The 19,040-nt window shown below is 47.2% G+C and overlaps 1 protein-coding gene across 11 annotated transcripts in view; it reads right to left on the reverse strand.

Moving 5' to 3' along the window:
- Nucleotides 1-19,040, reverse strand: part of LOC104142271 (ankyrin repeat and fibronectin type-III domain-containing protein 1) — a 348,255-nt gene that overhangs the window by 257,949 nt on the left and 71,266 nt on the right. The window contains exons 1-3 of one of the 11 annotated variants that reach the window (XM_068908665.1): nucleotides 12,593-13,075; nucleotides 12,019-12,161; nucleotides 11,250-11,509 (exon numbers count right to left, since the gene is read on the reverse strand). The exons of 7 other annotated variants lie outside the window; for them this stretch is intronic. In XM_068908665.1, the coding sequence (XP_068764766.1) occupies nucleotides 11,250-11,407 (158 nt within the window). In that variant the 5' untranslated portion in view covers nucleotides 11,408-11,509; nucleotides 12,019-12,161; nucleotides 12,593-13,075. Of the gene's footprint in view, nucleotides 1-11,249; nucleotides 11,510-12,018; nucleotides 12,162-12,592; nucleotides 13,076-19,040 lie in introns of those variants that run through there. 3 more of the 11 variants (XM_009672117.2, XM_068908671.1, XM_068908674.1) reach the window with 3 other exon arrangements.

A 19,040-nucleotide genomic window follows, 5' to 3' on the forward strand; every position in this document is an offset into this window, starting at 1 on the left:
GGCGCAGATGCTCCAAGCACTGGAACCTCAGGAGGGCTGCCAAGCATCCCCGCAGCAGCACAAAGGCTGCCTCAGGTGAACGACGAGGGTTGACAGCTGGCTCTGCTCCTGCCAGGGTCTTGGTTCTTGCAGTGCTGCTGGGACCAGCTAACTAGCAAAACCTGCTTATTTTTCCCTGTGCTCTTTTTCCGAATGAAAAATGGAAAATAAAAATATTTTGCATAAATTTGTACAATTGCTGACTGTTCCTACAGGAAAAAAAAGAAAGCTTAGAAAAAAAATGCTTTGACTTTTTAATTATTAAAGCACTCTGGTTTTCCCATTTGAAATATTCTAAGCAGAAGTTTCCTTTTTTCTTTTCCTCTTTGAAGTGTTTCATCCTGGTCCAACAAAGAGTCATTTGTCAACCCGAAACAACTCTCCCTCCTCTCTGACTTTTCAGAAACTCCCCTCACATCACACCTTCCCCACAAGAATGTCACATAGGATCCAGCACCCTTCTCCTAGGATTTTGCAGCTCTTCTAGCAAGAAGTTTAAAGGACCTAACAGACCTGCTCTGAACACTTCCCTGTCTTGGCTCACTCAGCCGGACAGCTGTAACCAAGGATGTGCATGCCCCCACTTCCTCCCTGCCCTCCTCTGCAGCTGGCTTTGGCTCCAGCTCCTGCTACCAAAGCCTCCCCTGCTCCCTGGAATAGCAACAGCATGTTGAAGCACTGGGGTGAGGAGGAGGCAGTGTAACCTAGCAGGCACAGCTAGGAGCTGAGAGCTCACCGTTCAGCCACCCAGTTAAAGGCGATCCCAGGCAGGGCACTTCACTTCTATCTCAGGTTTCCCACCCTCTCGTGGGAGCCAGGACAGGGTGTATAACTTTCAGGAGGTCCCTAGGCATCCAAGAACAAAAGTACTACAGGAGGAGCAGACTGGTGTCGTGAGAAGTCCTTCCTCTGCTCCACCTGAACAGCCATCCCACCGCTAGCTCTCAGCCTGCAGAGCTGACATTTCCACACCCGAGCCACTGGCATACAAGGCGGTGCTGAGTGCACCAGTGGGCACCCTCTGCTCTGACTCCCCCCCCCCCCAAATCAGAATGGCATCTCCTCCCTGCTCCCCTGGTCCCCCTAGGCAACCACTGAGTGACACCGCTGTCTCCAGGAGCTCTTTGCCACCCAGCAGAGATATCTTCTCAAGGCACATGGGCACACAAAGCCCTTTCCTTCTCCTCTGAAGAAGGACACTGCTGCTGCAACCGAACTTCTTAATGGCTTTTAGCAGGGCTGCTAACACCACTGCAACTCCCCAAAGCCTGGTACAGTATGCAGTCAGGCCCCCTTCAAAATTGATTCCCAGCAGGAGTGTAGTGTACACTCCAGAAGCAATGCAAGAAAAGTACCCTGTGCATGGAAAAGGACACAGGCCACTTTGCATCTCCCATACAACCCATCAACAGTCAGGTGAGCTGCCCCAAGAAGGCAGAGCAGATTGAAGGGGGTAAACGGTGGCAACCCTGTCCCCTTCCTCCATTCAGAAATTTTCCCCTTGCCAGTCACCACTTTTATTAGAAGTTGTTAAAATTTAAATCCCCTGAATGAAATCACTTCCTTCCTCCTTCTCTACGTGCAGATACCCATGCGTATTGCTGGTGCTTCTGTTTTCTACCTGCACACCCACCCAGCTCTGACTCAGTGCCAAAACAGTGGGTGAATTAAGAATGAAACAGTCTTTCTAGCAATCGTGACTCAGGCCAAGATTTTCCGCTCAAGAAAAAGTTTTCAGCAGTCATGCTACGTATGCAATTTCCCTTAATACCAATACAAAACTTCCCCTTTTGCTGCTACTCACTCCAACCTCATTCCAAAATAAGGCCAACCTACACGGTTATCAATTTTCTGCAATATTTAGCTTCCAGGCAAAAATTAGCTTTAGCTTGTGGGACAAATAATTGGCTCCCAACCTCATCTCCTGTCCTAAAGATTAGCTTTAAAAAGGAGGCCAAAAGCTAGGCGTAAAGGAAGAAAATTGGGTGAAATTACATCATTTATCTTTATATGCAACATGGCCTCCAAACCTAGAAAGGTGATGCTAAGAGCACAGACATGCTTTTCTGACCTGAATGAAAAGTCAAATCTAGAACATTTGAATTTTCCAGCCAGCACCCAAGGTTCATGTGTGCGTGTACTTTCATGGGAGATATGTTACACACTCTTCTACATGCAGCCACAAAAGCAAGCTCTGCATTTCAAGAGTATCTAAAGGCAGAGATGACCAGTAAAGCAACCAATAACTGGCTGTTTATGCTACTTCTTACTGTTAACATATTACTATCTGACACAATGACAGCAAGTGCAAAGACAGGCCCAGCAGCCCTTCTCTGAAACTGGGAGCATGTTAGAGAGATGTGGCCACATGGCCTCGTTACTACACGCTGTAATCGGAAATGCACACAGGCCGTGCACCAAGCATGGCACGTATAAGTGAGGTGTTAGATATATACAGTAACCAGATCACAGCTGCACCCAAACAGCTGGGAACCACCCTTGGATACGCCATGTACTTGTATGAAAGCCCTGGCCTTCACTGATGGTGCCTGCATCTCTCACCTCATCAGTGATCTAGTACATCTAGACAACTCCTTCCTCAAGCATTTGGCTTGCCAAGCATGGAGGTATTTGATGTAATAGGCACATGGCACCTAGCAAGTGAGCCATGACACACCTCCAAGGACAGATGTAAACTCCAATCGAAAATTAATCTGCCAAGGGAAAAATGGCACTTGCACTTGTGCTGCCTTGAATGAGCCTGTGGGGTCAACAGGAATGAGAGCTTCCAGGCATCCCTCTCAGCTCACAGAAACCTTCACAGAGCAAGGCCAGGACTTGCTGGGTTCTGAAAAGTGAAGGAAGACCTGGTACAAGGATAGGTTCATTGGGAAAAGATTTCTTCTCTTTGCTTTCCCCCAAACCCCTTCCTGATAGATCACAACTATAGAGCGATATAAACAACAGGGGGAAAAGCCTCTGAGAGAAAAGCTAAAAGGCTCTTTAGGTTTAATATGCAAAGCCCAGCCAGCTCAATCAAGCAACAACAGCTAAATGTCATTTCTGCCCTTGGTACCATCACTCTGCTCATAAAACAGAGGAAGTTATGTCTGATGGCTTGTCATATTCTTGAGTCACTGAGGATTTAATATGTGTAGAGCCTGGGGAAAAGGTGATATAGCAATTGGGGAGGAAGATGTGGTCTTCCACCTCATACCACACCACCACCATAGAAACCACAAGGATAAAGGAGGGAGCTACAAAGGCAAAAGCTAAGAGGCAGCTGGTCATCCTGACAGCTGCAAATAACAGGCTACAATGCTGTGATCTAAGATTACATATGGAAAAGGTGCTAGCTAAATGGACACAATGTACAGAGATGAAAGGGTAGCAGTGATACACCCACTTTTAAACAAGCCTCACCCAATAACACGCAAACTGTACTGAGAGGATAGTCATACAGGTATGCAGTCCCCACCCTTGGATGGCACCCTGCAAACTGTCACTAAAACACCTGACTTGGCATCTCTCCATCTGAAAGAAGCGCTGCAGCTGAAATTTTCAGTCAGACTCCTAAAGCTCCCTTACTCTTGCACGGATGCACAACAATAAGGACTAAGTCATAAAGATGCTGAGCATCTGCTGCTTGTTAATATCAACAGGATTAATGAGCACTCAGCACTTTCGCAAAGCAGGTCATTGCTATCTGAATCACTAATGGTGGAGTTAGGAGGCTATTTCAAGCTTGGCCTATTTAGTCACCAACACGGAACATTTCCACACAACAGCAATGGACACTCACTATTCGCATCAAAATTACATTTTTCTGGGTTACAATGACATGTTGCAGCAGAAATGCAAATACGTGCACCCACACATATTCTTTTGCTGGCCTTTCACTAGGCAAGGTATGTGTTGGAGCTGAGACAGTCATGAAGTTTTAAACACAATTGCTACAAGCATTTTTTTTTCTAATAATTTCAGGTGGAAACTTTTCACTCAGCCCAAAACCACAACTTTCAAAACTTCCAAGTTCCTTGATTGTTTTTTCTTTCAAAACACAGGTATCTTTCCATATAGAAGTATCATGTGGACTTTGAAAAGTTTCATTCAAAACACGTCAAAAAAGAAATGGGGAAGTCAATGAAACTATCAGCCACTATGTGAGAACTTCAGTGTCCCTTAGAGATGCTCTATGGGGCAAAGATCTACCATTTGTTTAAAATCTCTTACCCAGCTCAAGCTGCGGGATACAGTACCCTGGAAGAACGGTTCATGTATATTTTCAAGACTAAAGGTTGCAGGTAGATGCAGAGAAAATCCCTGAGCCTCTGTCTCTGCTTGCATCATACACATACCTTCTAGCTAAGATATGAAGTTCCTGAGCTATGTTCTGCAGACCTTTAACAGGAGTGAGGTCATAAACCATAATATCCTGGCCAAATTCACACTTCAGTAACTATGGGGTTCCTTCAGGAACAGCTACAGGGCTGTTGGTTTTGTCTTTCAAAAGGAGAAAGTCTGGCTTGAAAGACTCATACATTAAATGTCCTTGCTAAGAAAGGGTCTATGAGGAATTGCACTGAAGAGGTGCCTAACCAGCCTGCCCAACAGAAGAGTTTGATATTGCTTCTAGACAAATTAAGTGGAGGAAAAAAGTTATTGGTTGGGGAAAGACAAAACTTTAAAAGTTGTCTAGATCCCAGACAACATTTATTTTCTTGCAGCTGATTCACCTGAATCTTGAGCAGATGCAGGGCCAAGGGAAAGGCAGGGAAGCGCAACAGGACTGGCACCAAATGAAAGCGCAAAGAGCAGGCAACTTCAGCTAACTTGATAGCTGTGCCTCCCAAAGCCATGGTAGAGACAGCAAGTCATGCAGGTCCCATCCTTTAAAAGCATCATTCAGGATCAGGCAAGCAGATGGAGCCGGGTGTTAGGGCCCAGTATTGTGATATCAAAGAACATGCAAAACCCAACAACAGGCAACACAGCAGGCACAACGCTACCAGATCCCCTCACACCTGCATCTCCCAAAAAACAATAGCATAAATAGGCTCGATTTATACACACACAAAACCCAGTGTGAATTACCAGATCCACTGCATATCTGCAGAATAAAGGGACAGTGCATGACACCATGCATTTATTCTGCAATAATGCTGATGCAAAGGGAGGAGGGCCAAGAGATCCAGGAGAGAGGAGCAAGGAGGCAGTATGCCAACAGAAGCAAGCTGACAACCACGCACAGCCTAACACTTCTCAGAGGAGCATTTCCTTCCACCTAAAAAGACCCTTTGATGCTACACTGCTTTGCAACCACTGCAAAGGCCTCAGTATGCCACTTCGTTACCTGATACTCCTACCAACTCCATCTTGGGTGATTTGCAGCAAAAATATACCAAATAGAGTCAAAATGACCTCTAGCTATCTTCTGTTTAGCCTGGGCAAAAGACAAATATCAGTATTTCCATTGCAGGCAGATGACTGTTTAGACATATGGAGGTTCACCTGAAGTTCAAGGCTTCCATGGTGCCCTGTATGCCTCTCTGCAGTTTCAGCAGCTGCCCCAAGCTACCAGCTGTCACTTCTTCAGGTATTTTGTCAAAGCTGGCTGTTTTAAAATACACTGGACTGGGACTTGGAAGGAGTGGGCTTAATCCCGAGTGGGCTTGGGGAAGTCAATGCCAGTGAGATATGCTCTAGGATGATGCACAAGGCACTCGCGCTCCAGTGAGAGGGACTGTTTCAAAGGTTTGTTGGAAGCCAGAGGTGGAAGATCTGCCTACTTTTTAATCTATGCCATGCTCTGAGGCTAACACAGAATTTTTTCCTTCAGTACAGTTTTCCAGCAGCAGAACTTGCCAGTTCCTCCTCTTCCCGATCATGACTGCATGCCTGAACAGAGACATACTGCCAGAGCTGAAGAGATATTTTTAAATACCCCACAAAAAACAAGCAAAATCCTGGCAGGAAAACACTCACACTCACAGACATAGCCTTGCCCCACTGCACCTCCAACCAACTAGTGAGATGGGTAAAAACTCTGACTAGAGGGATGAAAAGATAACATACGACATTAATAGCTCCTCTCCTGGAGTCCACAGAGAATAAGACCTGTGAGAATAAGCTCTTTGCCTCTGAAGATTTCACATGTCTTCAGTTCTACTTTCTCAAATCAGAAGGCTCAAGGTCTCCCCTAGAAGAAAGCTCTGAAATCTAAACCCAGGCATAAATCTCTCCTCCCTCTCTCCCTGCACTAGGGACACACTTGAGCAATCCCATTTACCACAACCAGGACAGTGTCTTCAAGGTGAGTACATCAAAGCCCCTCTGCATGGACCTTACTGGGGGCTAGGGAACACAGAGGAGTGCAGAAGGCTAGAAATTAGCGTCACTGAAAGAGGGAACAATTGAACCTCTAGATGCCAGCTGAGCAGATCTATTCAAAAATGGTACTGGACCAAGAGAGAAAGCCACTAAATCAAACAGCTTTGAAGTGGGCTTTGGTTTTCATGTTTAGAGGACAAGCTGCCTCTTTGAATGCCATCCCTGGATAGTATTTGGGATTTTTAAGAAGAGGATATTTGTTACTGCTGCTAGTTATAGCTCTTGCAAAAGGACTGGCATTCTTGGGGGATTTCTGCTTTGACGACATTTCATTCAGGTTGAGATCAGTTTGAAAGTCTCCTCAAGAAATTCTCCAGAAAGCTTTTCCTCCATCAAACAACAACAGATTGGATCCACTTGCTCCCAGAATCACTGCAAGTGCCCAGGACCTTAATTCCCAAGTTTGCCAGGCTTATTCCCTGCTAAACAGACTCAGCTAAAAAGAGCAGCCTGGAAAAGTGCCAGTCTGCTTCTGAAAACTCCAGCTTTTCCTAGAGTCTCTTTCTGTCCAAGCATACAGAGCAGAACAAGTCTGTTTTCTTAACTCAGCTATAGACATTGGCCTTTCTCAATTTTCTGATCCTCTTAAAAATTACACAAACCTGGAATCAGTTGTGCTGCCTTTTCAGTTTAAAATTAAAGAAATAGATACTATTTTGTATAACCTACCTTTTACTTTCATTACTCCTCTGTGCCAGAAGCCAAACCTCACTACTCACCCTGCCAACACACAGAGCGCTAGGGATGAATGCACTAATGCTGGCACCATGAGATAAGATGAACAAAATCCCTGTACCTTAGCAAGCAGCCCCTGCATAGGATTCCCTCCTATCTTTCTCCCTGAAGCACCTGCACTCTCTGCTACAGCCTCCGAGCTGCAGAGAGATCAACATCTTCAATGATCCAAGCCTTCACTTTACACAAACTGATCAAGTTCCATGAAAGCCAATGAAGTTGAACTTTTGGCACATCTATTAAGGCATTACTAGATTGCAATAACTTTCTGCAAATAAGTCATTTATACGCATTTCTGAGATTGGTTCTGGCTGATATACTGGTACTACTGTCAGAGCAGAAATATAAGCTTGTGCTTATGGGATAGGGACATGCTCTGATGCCAACATTGTCACACCTCAAGCCTCTCAACCCCTGGAGATGTGACTGCCCATTTGACTTTATAAAAAAAAAAAAAAAAAAAAAAGGGCCAACAATGCCATAGCATTGTAGCAAAACACCTATCCTCCCACTGAGCAGAGCTAACAAGTCTCAGGTTGGAAAAATCTCCAACTGACACAGCAGCGAGAGCCTGTAGATCATAACACAGCTCTGTAGACTAAAATACACAGTGCCACAGGTCACAATGGAGCAGGAGGGCACAGGGCAGGTAGTAAGCCTAAGAGCACCTACAAACATCACACATAGGTTTGGCCAATAGCACCTGAACATGGCAAGAAATAATGCCATGGCAGGGTTCCTCTTCCTAGCACAAGTCTGAGCCCTACTGATCCCACCAAAAATTCCCAAATGCAACAGACCTTCTCAAACATCCACATACATGTTGCTTTATCTGTAGGCACAGCTTAAAAATGCAGGCAGGTTACTTAAGGCCACAACTCTATACCTGCTGATATTTACAAAGTCCTATGAGAACAAGTGGAGCCATCATATTTAGAAGAGTAATTCCAATTACTACACCCTTTTTATTAGGGTTCTACTTAAATATTTTTGCTGTAGTCCCAGTGGACAACAAAGCTTTGGGAAGAGCCCTTGGCACCCTGCTGCCCTGAGTCATGCAAAGGCCAGGGCAGGACTTCAGAAGGGCCTATTAGATGGTCCAGTGGGGAAGCCCAGGATGCAGGCTGTCCCATATTTCCATCCTAACAGGCACATGAAAATGGTGGGGGTCTTAGCATCTCATTTCCTTGTTTATTTTGCCCATATTAGCATCAAGAAATAAAATAAAAACAGAATGCTGTTCAAAAGAGCTAGAAAAACTGCTATCTGGAGAGAGGACAGGGGCACACATAGGAAAAGTAGGCTTTTGTTTGTTTTAGGATCCCAGCTCCTAAAGCATTTGGCTTTCTGGATGTCAGTAGCCAGTCCAGTTTGGGATGGAGGTCTCAAATGGTGGTCCTCAAATTTAATCCAATTGTCCAAAGACATTGGATTAAAAAAAAAAAAAAAAGACAAAATCTCAAGTAGTTTAGGTGAAATGTGACACTGATTTCAAAAGTATCTCATGCTTCAATCAGCACTTATTTTTACTTCCATAATCAGTCTCATGTAATCAAGGGAACAGGCACAGCATCTCCATGTGCACTCAGGGGGCCTTATCACTTGTGGAGTCAATAACACCAGGAATATAAATGATAGGCTTGGAGCCAGTTCATCCATGCAGTCACTCAGCTACCTCAGAGAAAGGTAACAGGCACTGGAAAAGCAAAATGCACAAAGGAGGACAGAGAGCACAAGTCCCTCTGACTCAAACTCTGCTACGCCATTTCCGCCCCGGTTCAGGCACTGGTCTGCACCTACACATTTTGCCACCAGGTTGGTACCGCTTGGGCACTTCGGAGAAGCTTCTGCTGGAGGGAGCCACATGCATTGCCCCAACCCTGAGTAAAGTTTCAACAGTGCTGCAGCCTTGATGGCAGAAACCCATACACCGTTAGTCACACTTCGATACTAGGGAAGCACTCAAATGTGTTCATAGCCAGCATCACCCCAGAAAGTTTGGTATGTGAGCTATGCACCAGCAATGCCACTTTCACGGCAAATGCCCCAGAGCGAGGAAGACATCGTGACATCTCTTTCACAAGGGAAACTGTCCCCCAGGCCTCCTGAAATACAAGGCTTCAGGACTCTAGTACCCTTTGCTTTGATGGCATCGATAGGGTGTGGAGCCCCAGGGCCATCCTCTCATCTCCCTAATGCCAGGGAGAAGCTAAAACGTGGCACACCTTTGCCCTACATATAGCACTTGGCTGCACACCAGCAAACCCCAGGAACGTCCCAACTTCAGCAGCATCTGCAAACCTGCCCTTTCCAATGCACAGGTCTGCACTATACAGCAAATACATGCAGGCAGAAATTGGGGCTTGCACCTTTACAGTTTGATTACTGTTGCTGGTCCTCCCTAGTGTAACCCCATGAAAGAGCAGAATGAAGCTCTTGGCTCGGCCGTGAGTGCTTCTGAACGTCAGGAAGAAATACTCCAGGTTTCAAGCAAGCAGGGAAGAGGTGACTATCTCCTCCAACCTCCAAGTGAAGGGGGAGGCAGTAAAAGCAACAGCGCATCACATCTCATTGTCTCTTCGGTGAAGCAGAGAGCAGCAGGAGGGGCACAAGTCACAAACCTCTAACTCCTTTTTGATCTGCACAGATACTTTAATATCTTTTACAGCATATGAGATACCAGGGAAGAAGGCAAGCAGATATCTTAGCACTATTTTTTAATATAAGCCTCTGAAGCTGGCACAGGCTTGGCTTTCCCTGAACTGACACATGAGGATGGCAGCCGGAAGGGCCACCCTTGCAGTGAGCACTCCAACCTGGGCACCAGCACAGTTTGTCTCCATGCAGACCTGCGCCCCTCCAGAAGGGAGGGGGTTCACTCAGGTTCAGCAAGCAGATTTGGAGGGGACACACCGTCGCTCAGGCTGGCAAGTCTGCCCCTCTGCCTCACCGAGGGGCCCAAAACCTTCAGCTACAGAGAAGGAAAAAAGCCTGGAGCAGCATTAAGAACTAGCAATTCCCTACAAATTGCTCATCATATTCATGGAGAAATGAACTACCCAGGCATGCAGCACTTCTCTTAATTGTAATAACAGTGTTCACATACAATAAAATAAAAAAGACACCATATACATAAAAGCTTGGGATTGCCTTGCCATCTCCAGCAGTGACCCTAAGTACTCTACGACTGGGGGAAGCATACTCCATGAGGATTTTCAGTCACTACACTTCTCCTCAGCTCCCAGTTTATTCCCCGCATCAAACACTGCAATTGCAAATGATCTGAAAATGAAATGCGTGTCTATCTTCCCTGTGAGAGGGAGCTGGAAGGAAGGGGGGAGATAAAAGAGCATCTCACTGTTACCTCCCATTCCCAACAATAAATGCAGAGCAACTGTTATAACATACAACCCTGAATGGCTATGAGGGCATATGCAAAGAAAAGAACACTACCGGTTATACCCATCCCTTCGACTTCACCCCAGACGCTCTATATCTGGAAACAAGACACTCCATTAATGTCGCGTCCAAGTATACACACACTTTGAACTTAAGCTGTTAAACAACTTCTTGCTTCCTGTGCAGTTGCCTATTTTGCATGCGACAGAATGAGAAGCTGAGAAAAGGAAGGGTAATTTGGATACAGTATCCTCAGTATCGCAAAGAGATGACACAGGTGCAGCAGTACAACACAGAAAGCAAAAGACAAGAGACGAGCAGGTGTACGTGCACGCAATCACAGAGCAGATGTCCAAGATGTACTATCAACACCTAGAATGTGCTCTCAGCAGGGACACAGACACCAAAGTGCAATGCCTTCCAGAGACATCCCGAGGCCATGAGTTTGTTAGGGCTCAGACACCCCATGCAGTAACCAGGATACCATTTACAAGAAGCTTTCAGCTTGCTCCCAGCCTCCTCCCCAGTCCCAGGTCACAGAAGAGGAGAAAAAAACCCAAAACACCAAAGACTGCATCTCCCAACCCTCCCCCCCAACTATATTCTACAGTTGCCCCTTCCCTCAAACACACACAGATGTGCCAGGACAGATGGTAGGACAGACAGGTTGTCCCCCACTCCCATACCTGCACTCGGTGACACTACAGCAATAGCTTCCACTCCGCCGGCCGCCCCGCCGCTCCGAGCGCAACTCGTTCCTTGACTTCCTCAGGCTGAAGTACTCCGTCAGCTTCCCAAACGAAGCCATGGCCCCCGCGACGTCCGAGCGTGCGCCCCCGTGCATTCGTGGGCACCGGTCCAACTGCACATTCACACATACTACACCCCGCGTGTACTCACTACCCCATGCACTTCATCAGCCAAGAGGGAGACTGGGGAGGGAGCACTAGGAGTCAGAGAAAGACAGAAAGACAGCACAAGGCAGGAGGAGTTTAGTGAAGAATTACTTGTTGGACAGTCCACAACACGGTCTACAGCAATCTTTCAAATTTGGAAGAAAGAAAGCCCAGCTTCCCTTTAACGAATGGGAGAAGTCGAGCTGAGCAAGAGCTGCTCGAGTTTTTGTATTTATTTATTGTAATGCTGCAGCTGCTGCAGAGCTGAATTAAGGAGGAGGGGAAAAAAATAATAATGCCCTCTGGAAAGAATCCCTCAGCAGTGACGGCATGTGTCTCAAAGCCCCTGCTACGAGCAGCAGCTCGACAGACACATGCAGTCAGAGTGGAAAGTGACGGATTTGGCCTCCGAGGTGCCCATGAAGTATGGGGGAGGCAGCCCAGGCTGGCTTGGTTTCCCCTCAGCTGAGCAAGGAGATGCAGTCCAGATTAGCAGAAGGTAATGAGACACTCAAGGAAATCAATTGCCCAGATAAATTTCCAAAAGGTCTATTCTTACAGCATATGGACACCAACACGGTCATCATAGCAGGTAAAAAAGTATCTCTGCTTGCTCTTCTTGCAGCTATTCACAGTTTACCACAGTTTTTCTTCCCTCACTATTTTCCAATGCAGAAGACTCCCATTCGACTCAGACAGCACCTACATAACATGATTTTCCAGCTTGTCACCAACATCTGAGCACAAGGAGATGGACAGACATCTAAAACAAGTAAGCCTGATCCATTTAGAGGTCACCTACTGGTTCTGCTTCCCAAGCTCCAGCACAAAGAATTTCAACAGCAAGCAGCAGATAAAGCGATTCTACAAACCAAAAGGGAAATCCTACCCCCAAATCTCTCCTAGTCAGGAGCATTTGTCTTTGCATCCTCAGTGTCTGATGCCAGCTCAGCGGAAGAAAAACAAGGACTTCACAAATCTCACTACAGCCCCACTGAGCAAAACCAGATTAAGTCAGTGAAATGCATTCGGGGGAAGGGGTATCAGAGTGCAACTCCAATCATTCCAAAAAAGACCCTAAGAAAACAGCACAGAAAGCCAACGCTAGCTCAAGTGGCAGATCAGCAAGCTACCTTCATGTCCTTCCGATCCCTCCGTTGTGGATGCCATGTCAAAAAACAAATGAAAAAACATTCATTGCTATTTTCCTGCTTAGAGCAATCCACTGCAAACAGCCTGCTTTCAATAAAGGACGACCATCCACCGCTGAAAACCTGCTGTGCATCTTTCTGAATCCCATTTCATTCCTCCCTTGCTATCTTCCTTTTCCTCTAGGCTCTCATTCACTTCCCGCTCTGAATTAAATGCCTGAAGCAGCAGGGTACACCCCAGAGGAGAGGCTTCCCACAACACAGCCCAAAATTTACCTGAGCGCTGTCACTCGGTCCCTTCACCCTCCCACATCACCATCAACTACTTGCAATTCTCAAAGCAACTGTCATCTTTTCTGCCGTGGGTTTTTTTTATTATTATTTACTGTTGAACCATCTCTACTTCCTGCCTCCCCACTCCAGAAGCTGCTATTTTTCCCAGGCAAAGAAAGCAAACCGTGAGAGCCTGCTCTTCCTCCGAGCAAACCCATGCACAAAGCGACAGCCCCGAGCACGTAACGCCCCTTCGCCACCCACTCCTGCCGCAGAGGAGCCCCATGTGCAGGAAGCACCTGCTGGCCATGGGGTGGCGGGAGACTCTGCCGCGCCAGGGGCTCCGCGGCAGCCCCCCAAACAAGCGCGTGCTCTCGCCCCCCTGCACACCTCACCATGCCGGGCAGCAGGTAGCACGATCCCTGGCGATCGCCTGGCACCGTCTCCTTCCCATTCATGTATCTGAAGACAAGAGCTCAGGCTCACTTCCCTCTCACAGCTGGAAAAAATAACACTGTCTACCTATTTAGCCATTTAGCCAGCCAGCCATCCCCCCTTCTTCTCCCACCTTCTCGCTCAAATGAACTCCATCGCTGCCAGGGCAGTGTAGAGTTTTTTTTTTTTTTTTTTTTTAAATCAATTCATTTGCAGAGAGAGCGATTAAGATAGAGCTTCTGCTTCCTCCTCACTCTCTTTCACGCACATGTAACACTTTCACCTCCCTTATCAGCTCCCCATTACCATTTTCAGTGAAGTGCAATGCCTCAAAGGAGGTCAGAGGAGCTGGAGAGGGGGGTTGGGGGCTGTCAACAGAGAAGCAGCTTAGGGGGAAACCAGACAAACACGAGAGACAGAAGGGGACAACTCCATTTTCCAGCACTAAAGAGGAAAGCCACAATGCCAGCTCTCCTCGGAGGCAGCTAGGTTTCAAGGCACACACATACCTTTGGAGGATGACAGTAACAGTTACCTGGAGTTGAAGACACATGCGCTACAGTTACGCAAAGGGCCACAGGATTGGGGCTGGGCAGAAGGATGCAGGAAGAAGTGCAGAAGAGAAAAAAAAACGAGCAAGGTTAATTTGAATCCCCTCTCGTCTCCTTTTCTTCTGCACAGCTTGACGAGAAGGCAGAGAAATAGCAATGCTGCTCAGAACATCCTTGTTCAACTGGCCGCTTTTGGCATTTGCAAAGTAACATTGTTTTGGGGACAAAAGGGCAATTTGGAGAACAGTAGAAAAAGGGGGAGGAAGAGACTGACAGATGCTCATCCAACAAGCAAACCAATCTTCCTCAGCAGCCAGGCTGTGCAGAAGACAGGCAGCCATCTGCGGGGCAGGCAAAGTACCTGGCCTGATCACGACAGCAGACGGCGCCAACTTGCAAAGTCCCAGTTGTGGGTAAAGCAGCAGAAAGAGAAGATTGCTGGCAGCCCATCATTGCACCACAACCTCCAGTCCTGCAAGCTTGCGCTCCTCATCTCCCACCCCATTTCTCCATGGCAGCAGCTTCTCAGAGAGACCAGGAGACCACCAACAAGGGAGGGTCCTGAGCGTGACAGCTGTAGATACATTGCTTTCTGCAAGGCCTTTTTGAGTGAAGGGTAGGAAGGAACCATGCCGCTCTTTACAGAAAGAGCCATGTCTCCTGCAATGCAGTGAGCTTCATGTTACGAGCCTGACAGTTCCTGCACCAGAAAAATGAAGAAAAACAACCTCTGCATTTACTGTACCCTAGGTCTGGTATAGTTTTGTTGGGGGGGAGGGGGGAGGAAGAGGAGTGTTAAAGTCTCCAACGTCTAAAAGCTCTGAGCAGAGCAAATCCATAAACACCTACATCTATTATAAAAAAACTGATACTCCAGAGTGTATTGCTATGCCACAGCTCCCTTCTGTGCATCCCAATCCCCTGCTCAAACAGCCAGGGCAGACTCATCATGAATTGATGCTTGATGCTACACAAGACACCTCTGGAAGGGAGTTCAAAGCTGTTCTTGGCAGCTTGGGGTGTAAGGGGAGTGTTTCTCCCTCTAAAAATGTAGCATTAAACCCCCAGGAAAGACATAAGCTGATTTTTTTTAAGAAAAGCTGCAGAAGAAGCAATAAGTTAAAACAGAAGTCAGAATATGTACAGTGCTGAAGTTTTCTGTTGCAGTTATGCAAACCATCACCCACACATAAACACCACCAGTGAAAAGTCATTCTCAAACATTTGTAAAAGCATTTTCCTCCTTTCACAGTATACATTTCGGAGAGAAAAAAGAAAATCCCACCCATAAACATCACAAGTGTGGTTCTCAGGTCCATCTCACACATCATTGTATATATGCTCCTTAGGGCAATAGAGATCAGTATTTCTGATTTTTAAAACTGTTGTCAGTTTGAACAAGGTGAAGACAACACAGACATGGGAACTGACAGCATTCCCAACTTACAAACTACCACAACAGACCACTTTCTAGGCAGAAGTCTTAACTACCTCATACCAGCTTATAATAACACAAGATCATAAGAGAACACAGCTAGGCACAAACAGTCGAGGAGGTTCCTGCAGAGCACTGAGGATAACTTCTTGACACAGGTGGTGGAGACGCCAACGAGGAGAGGTGCAATGCTAGACCTTGTACTAACCAACAGAGAGGGTCTAGTTGGAGATGTGAAGGTTGGGGGCAGCCTTGGCTGCAGTGACCATGAGATGGTGGAGTTCAGGATCCTACGAGGAGGGAGCAGGGCAATGAGTAGGATTGCAACGCTGGACTTGAGGAGAGCTGACTTTGGCCTCTTGAGGGACCTACTTAGGGGAATCTCCTGGGGTAGGGCCCTAGAAGGAAGAGGGGTCCAAGAAAGCTGGTTAATAGTCCAGTGTCACTTCCTCCAGGCTCAAGAGCAGTGCATTCCTCTGAGGAAGAAGTCCAGCAAAGCGGATTCAGCAGGAGACCTGCATGGAGGAGCAAGGAACTCCTGGCCAAACTCCAACAGAAGAAGGAAGTACACAGAGGGTGGAAAAGGGGACAGGCCACTTGGGAGGAATACAGGGACGTTGTCAGAGTGTGCAGGGATGCGACGAGGAAGGCTAAGGCCCAGTTGGAATGAAATCTGGCAAGGGATGTCAAGGCCAACCAGAAGGGCTTCTTCCAACACATCAATAGCAAAAGGAAGACTAGGGAAAATGTGGGCCCGCTGCTGAATGGGGTGGGTGCCCTGCTGACAAAAGATACAGAGAAGGCAGTCCAAACTTGTCATCCACAAGTCCATGGGCCCTCATAGGAAATACTCACAAGTGCTGAGGGGACTGGCCGATGTTATCGCTAGGCCACTCTCCATCACCTTGGAAAGGTCCTGGAGATCAGGAGAGGTGCCAGAGGACTGGAAGAAAGCCAATGTCACCCCAGTCTTCCAAAAGGGCAAGAAGGCGGAGCCAGGAAACCCCAGGCCTGTCAGCCTCACCTCCATCCCTGGAAAGTGGATGGAACAGCTCCTCCTGGAGGTCCTCTCTAAGCATGTGGAGGACAAGAAGGTGATCGGGAGTAGTCAGCACGGATTCCCCAAAGGGAAATCGTGTTTGACCAACCTGATGGCTTTCTAGGATGGAATAACTGGCTGGGTAGATGAAGGGAGAGCAGTGGATGTCATCTCCCATCACATCCTTGTAGGTAAATTCAGGAAGTGTGGGTTGGATGAGTGGACAGTGAGGTGGCTTGAGAACTGGCTGGATGGCTGAGCTCAGAGGGTTGTGGTGAATGGCGCAGAGTCAAGCTGCAGGCCTGTAGCTAGCGGTGGGTGTCCCCCAGGGGTCAGTCCTGGGTCCAGTCTTGTTCAATGCATTCATCAGTGACCTGGAGAAAGGCACAGAGTGCACCCTCAGCAAGTCTGCTGATAAATACTAAACTGGGGGGAATGACTGACACACCAGAAGACTGTGCTGCCATTCAGAGGGACCTCGACAGGCTGGAGAGCTGGGCCGAGAGGAACCTCATGAAATTCTACAGAGGCAAGTGCAAGGTCCTGCATCTGAGGAGGAATAACCCCATGCAGCAGTACAGGCTGGGGGTTGACCTGCTGGAAAGCAGCTCTGCAGAGGAGGACACCCGGGAGTGCTGGTGGACAACAAGGTTGAGCATGAGGCAGCAATGTGCCCTTGTGGCCAAGAAGGCCAAGGGTCTCCTGGGCTGCATTAGGCAGAGTGTTGCCAGCAGGTGGGGGGAGGTGATCCTGCCCCTCTCCTCAGCCCTGGGGAGGCCTCCCCTGGAGGACTGTGTCCAGTTCTGGGCTCCCCAGTACAAGAGAGACATGGCACTCCTGGAGAGAGTCTGGTTGGAGGGCTACAAAGAGGATGAGGGGACTGGAGCATCTCTCCTCTGAGGAAAGGTGCGAGAGCTGGGCCTGTTCAGCCTGGGGAAGAGAAGACTGAGAGGCAATCTCATCAATGTGTACAAGTGTCTGAAGGGGATGGGTCAAGAGGGTGGGGCCAGCCTCTTCTCCGTGGTGCCCAGCGACAGGACAAGAGGCAACGGGCACAAACTGAAACACAGGAAGTTCCATCTGAACCTGAGGAGAAACTTCTTGACTGTGAGGGTGACAGAGCACCGGAACAGGTTGCCCAGAGAGGTGGTAGAGTCTCCTTCTCTGGAGATATTCAAAACCCGTCTGGACGCGATCCTGGGCAATATGCTCTAGAGGACCCTGCTTGAGCAGAGGGGTTGTACTGAATGATCTCCAGAGGTCCCTTCCAACCTTGGCCATTCTGTGATTCTGTGATAAGACTGTCCAAGAGCTAGTCCTTTGGAAAGTAGCTCTGCTGAGGTCAATCATCATCTCCGGCAAGCTCATGTGAGCAGAATGAAGTTGGAATATGCCTTCTGCATCGACTACTGGGAGATTGCTTGCAGTCTTTGTTCACCTCGCCACTGGGTCCTGGATGAGCAAACAGCATCTGGATGCCTCTCTGATTTTTCCCTGGACAGCTTTATTTTTCTAACACTTCCCAAACGTGACTAGACAGGAGCAAGGAAGAAAGAATAAAGTATTATGCTGACAGTTTCTTCATCTGCTCCTACAATGTCTACTCGTCAGCTGGACAACAGCTGATGTAGACCCTGCTGCTCCTTTCTCCTTCTGCCTTGCTTTTGGCAGTTCGCCTCTCCATGCAGGACAGATTTAACATGGATATTAACTAGGATTTAGCTAGGTAACGCTCACAGTTTTTTTTTTTTTTTAAAGTAAAATCTGGGTTGCTGAAGACTTCCTTTTCACATGGCTCTTTCCCAGTCTAGTAGATACCTGGACAGCAGCAAGTGCTGGCAGCTGCAAGGCTCCCCAGTGATACCAAACACAACAGGTTTGAAAATAAAGCTACAAAAACAGCAGAACAGGCTAGGAAGGCAGTGAGCCTGGACAAAGGAAGTGCCAAAGCTTGAGCAGCTGCCCACCACTGCTACAGATGGAGCCTGCAGCAGGAGGCACTTCTGTCTTGTCATCCTGAGACATCCTTTGACCAAAGGGTGAGGTTGTCCAGATTTGAAGAGAGCCATTGCTCAGAAAAAGAGGGCTACGTGGCAGCCCTGGTATTTGGTACCACACAGTTACCGTCTGTTGTGGCCAGACTTCCTCTCTTCCATTGGAGAAAATTCTTATTTAGATTCCCATAATTGAGTGAGCGGAAGTTTCGTAAACCCTTAGGAAACAAGACACAGTTGTGCCTTCAGGTTAAATTAGAGAGGATTTCTTATGAGCTGTCTTCAGTGCCAGCTTTGGGAAGAATGAAGAGATTTGGTTTGGCTTCTCCAAGTTATCTAGGAAACCATCTGATTTTTTTTGCCATGGGGACTTCAAAATTTTTTAAAGTTTTTTTAAATGGGAATTTTCCAAAGTGCTAAAAATTGGCCACTAAAGCCAAAGAAACATTGATCACAATTGGCATCAGCTCCCTATCAAATCTCACATGAACAGAAGTAAGTCAACAATGAAGAATTTTTGGAGGGCAAATTAAGTTCTGAGCACTAACACTTAGTGTTTAGGAAATGAAGTTCTTCTACCTATTTTAAAATAATACATCCAGTGAGTCACCATTTTTCACAACCTGTTAATCCACTTTCACTGGTATACTGGAGTGGTATCAAATATTGCAGAATAGGCATAAAAATAAAGGTGGAATACATT

The sequence above is a fragment of the Struthio camelus genome, chromosome 15 (genome assembly GCF_040807025.1).
Source record: "Struthio camelus isolate bStrCam1 chromosome 15, bStrCam1.hap1, whole genome shotgun sequence".
Taxonomy (NCBI): domain Eukaryota; kingdom Metazoa; phylum Chordata; class Aves; order Struthioniformes; family Struthionidae; genus Struthio; species Struthio camelus.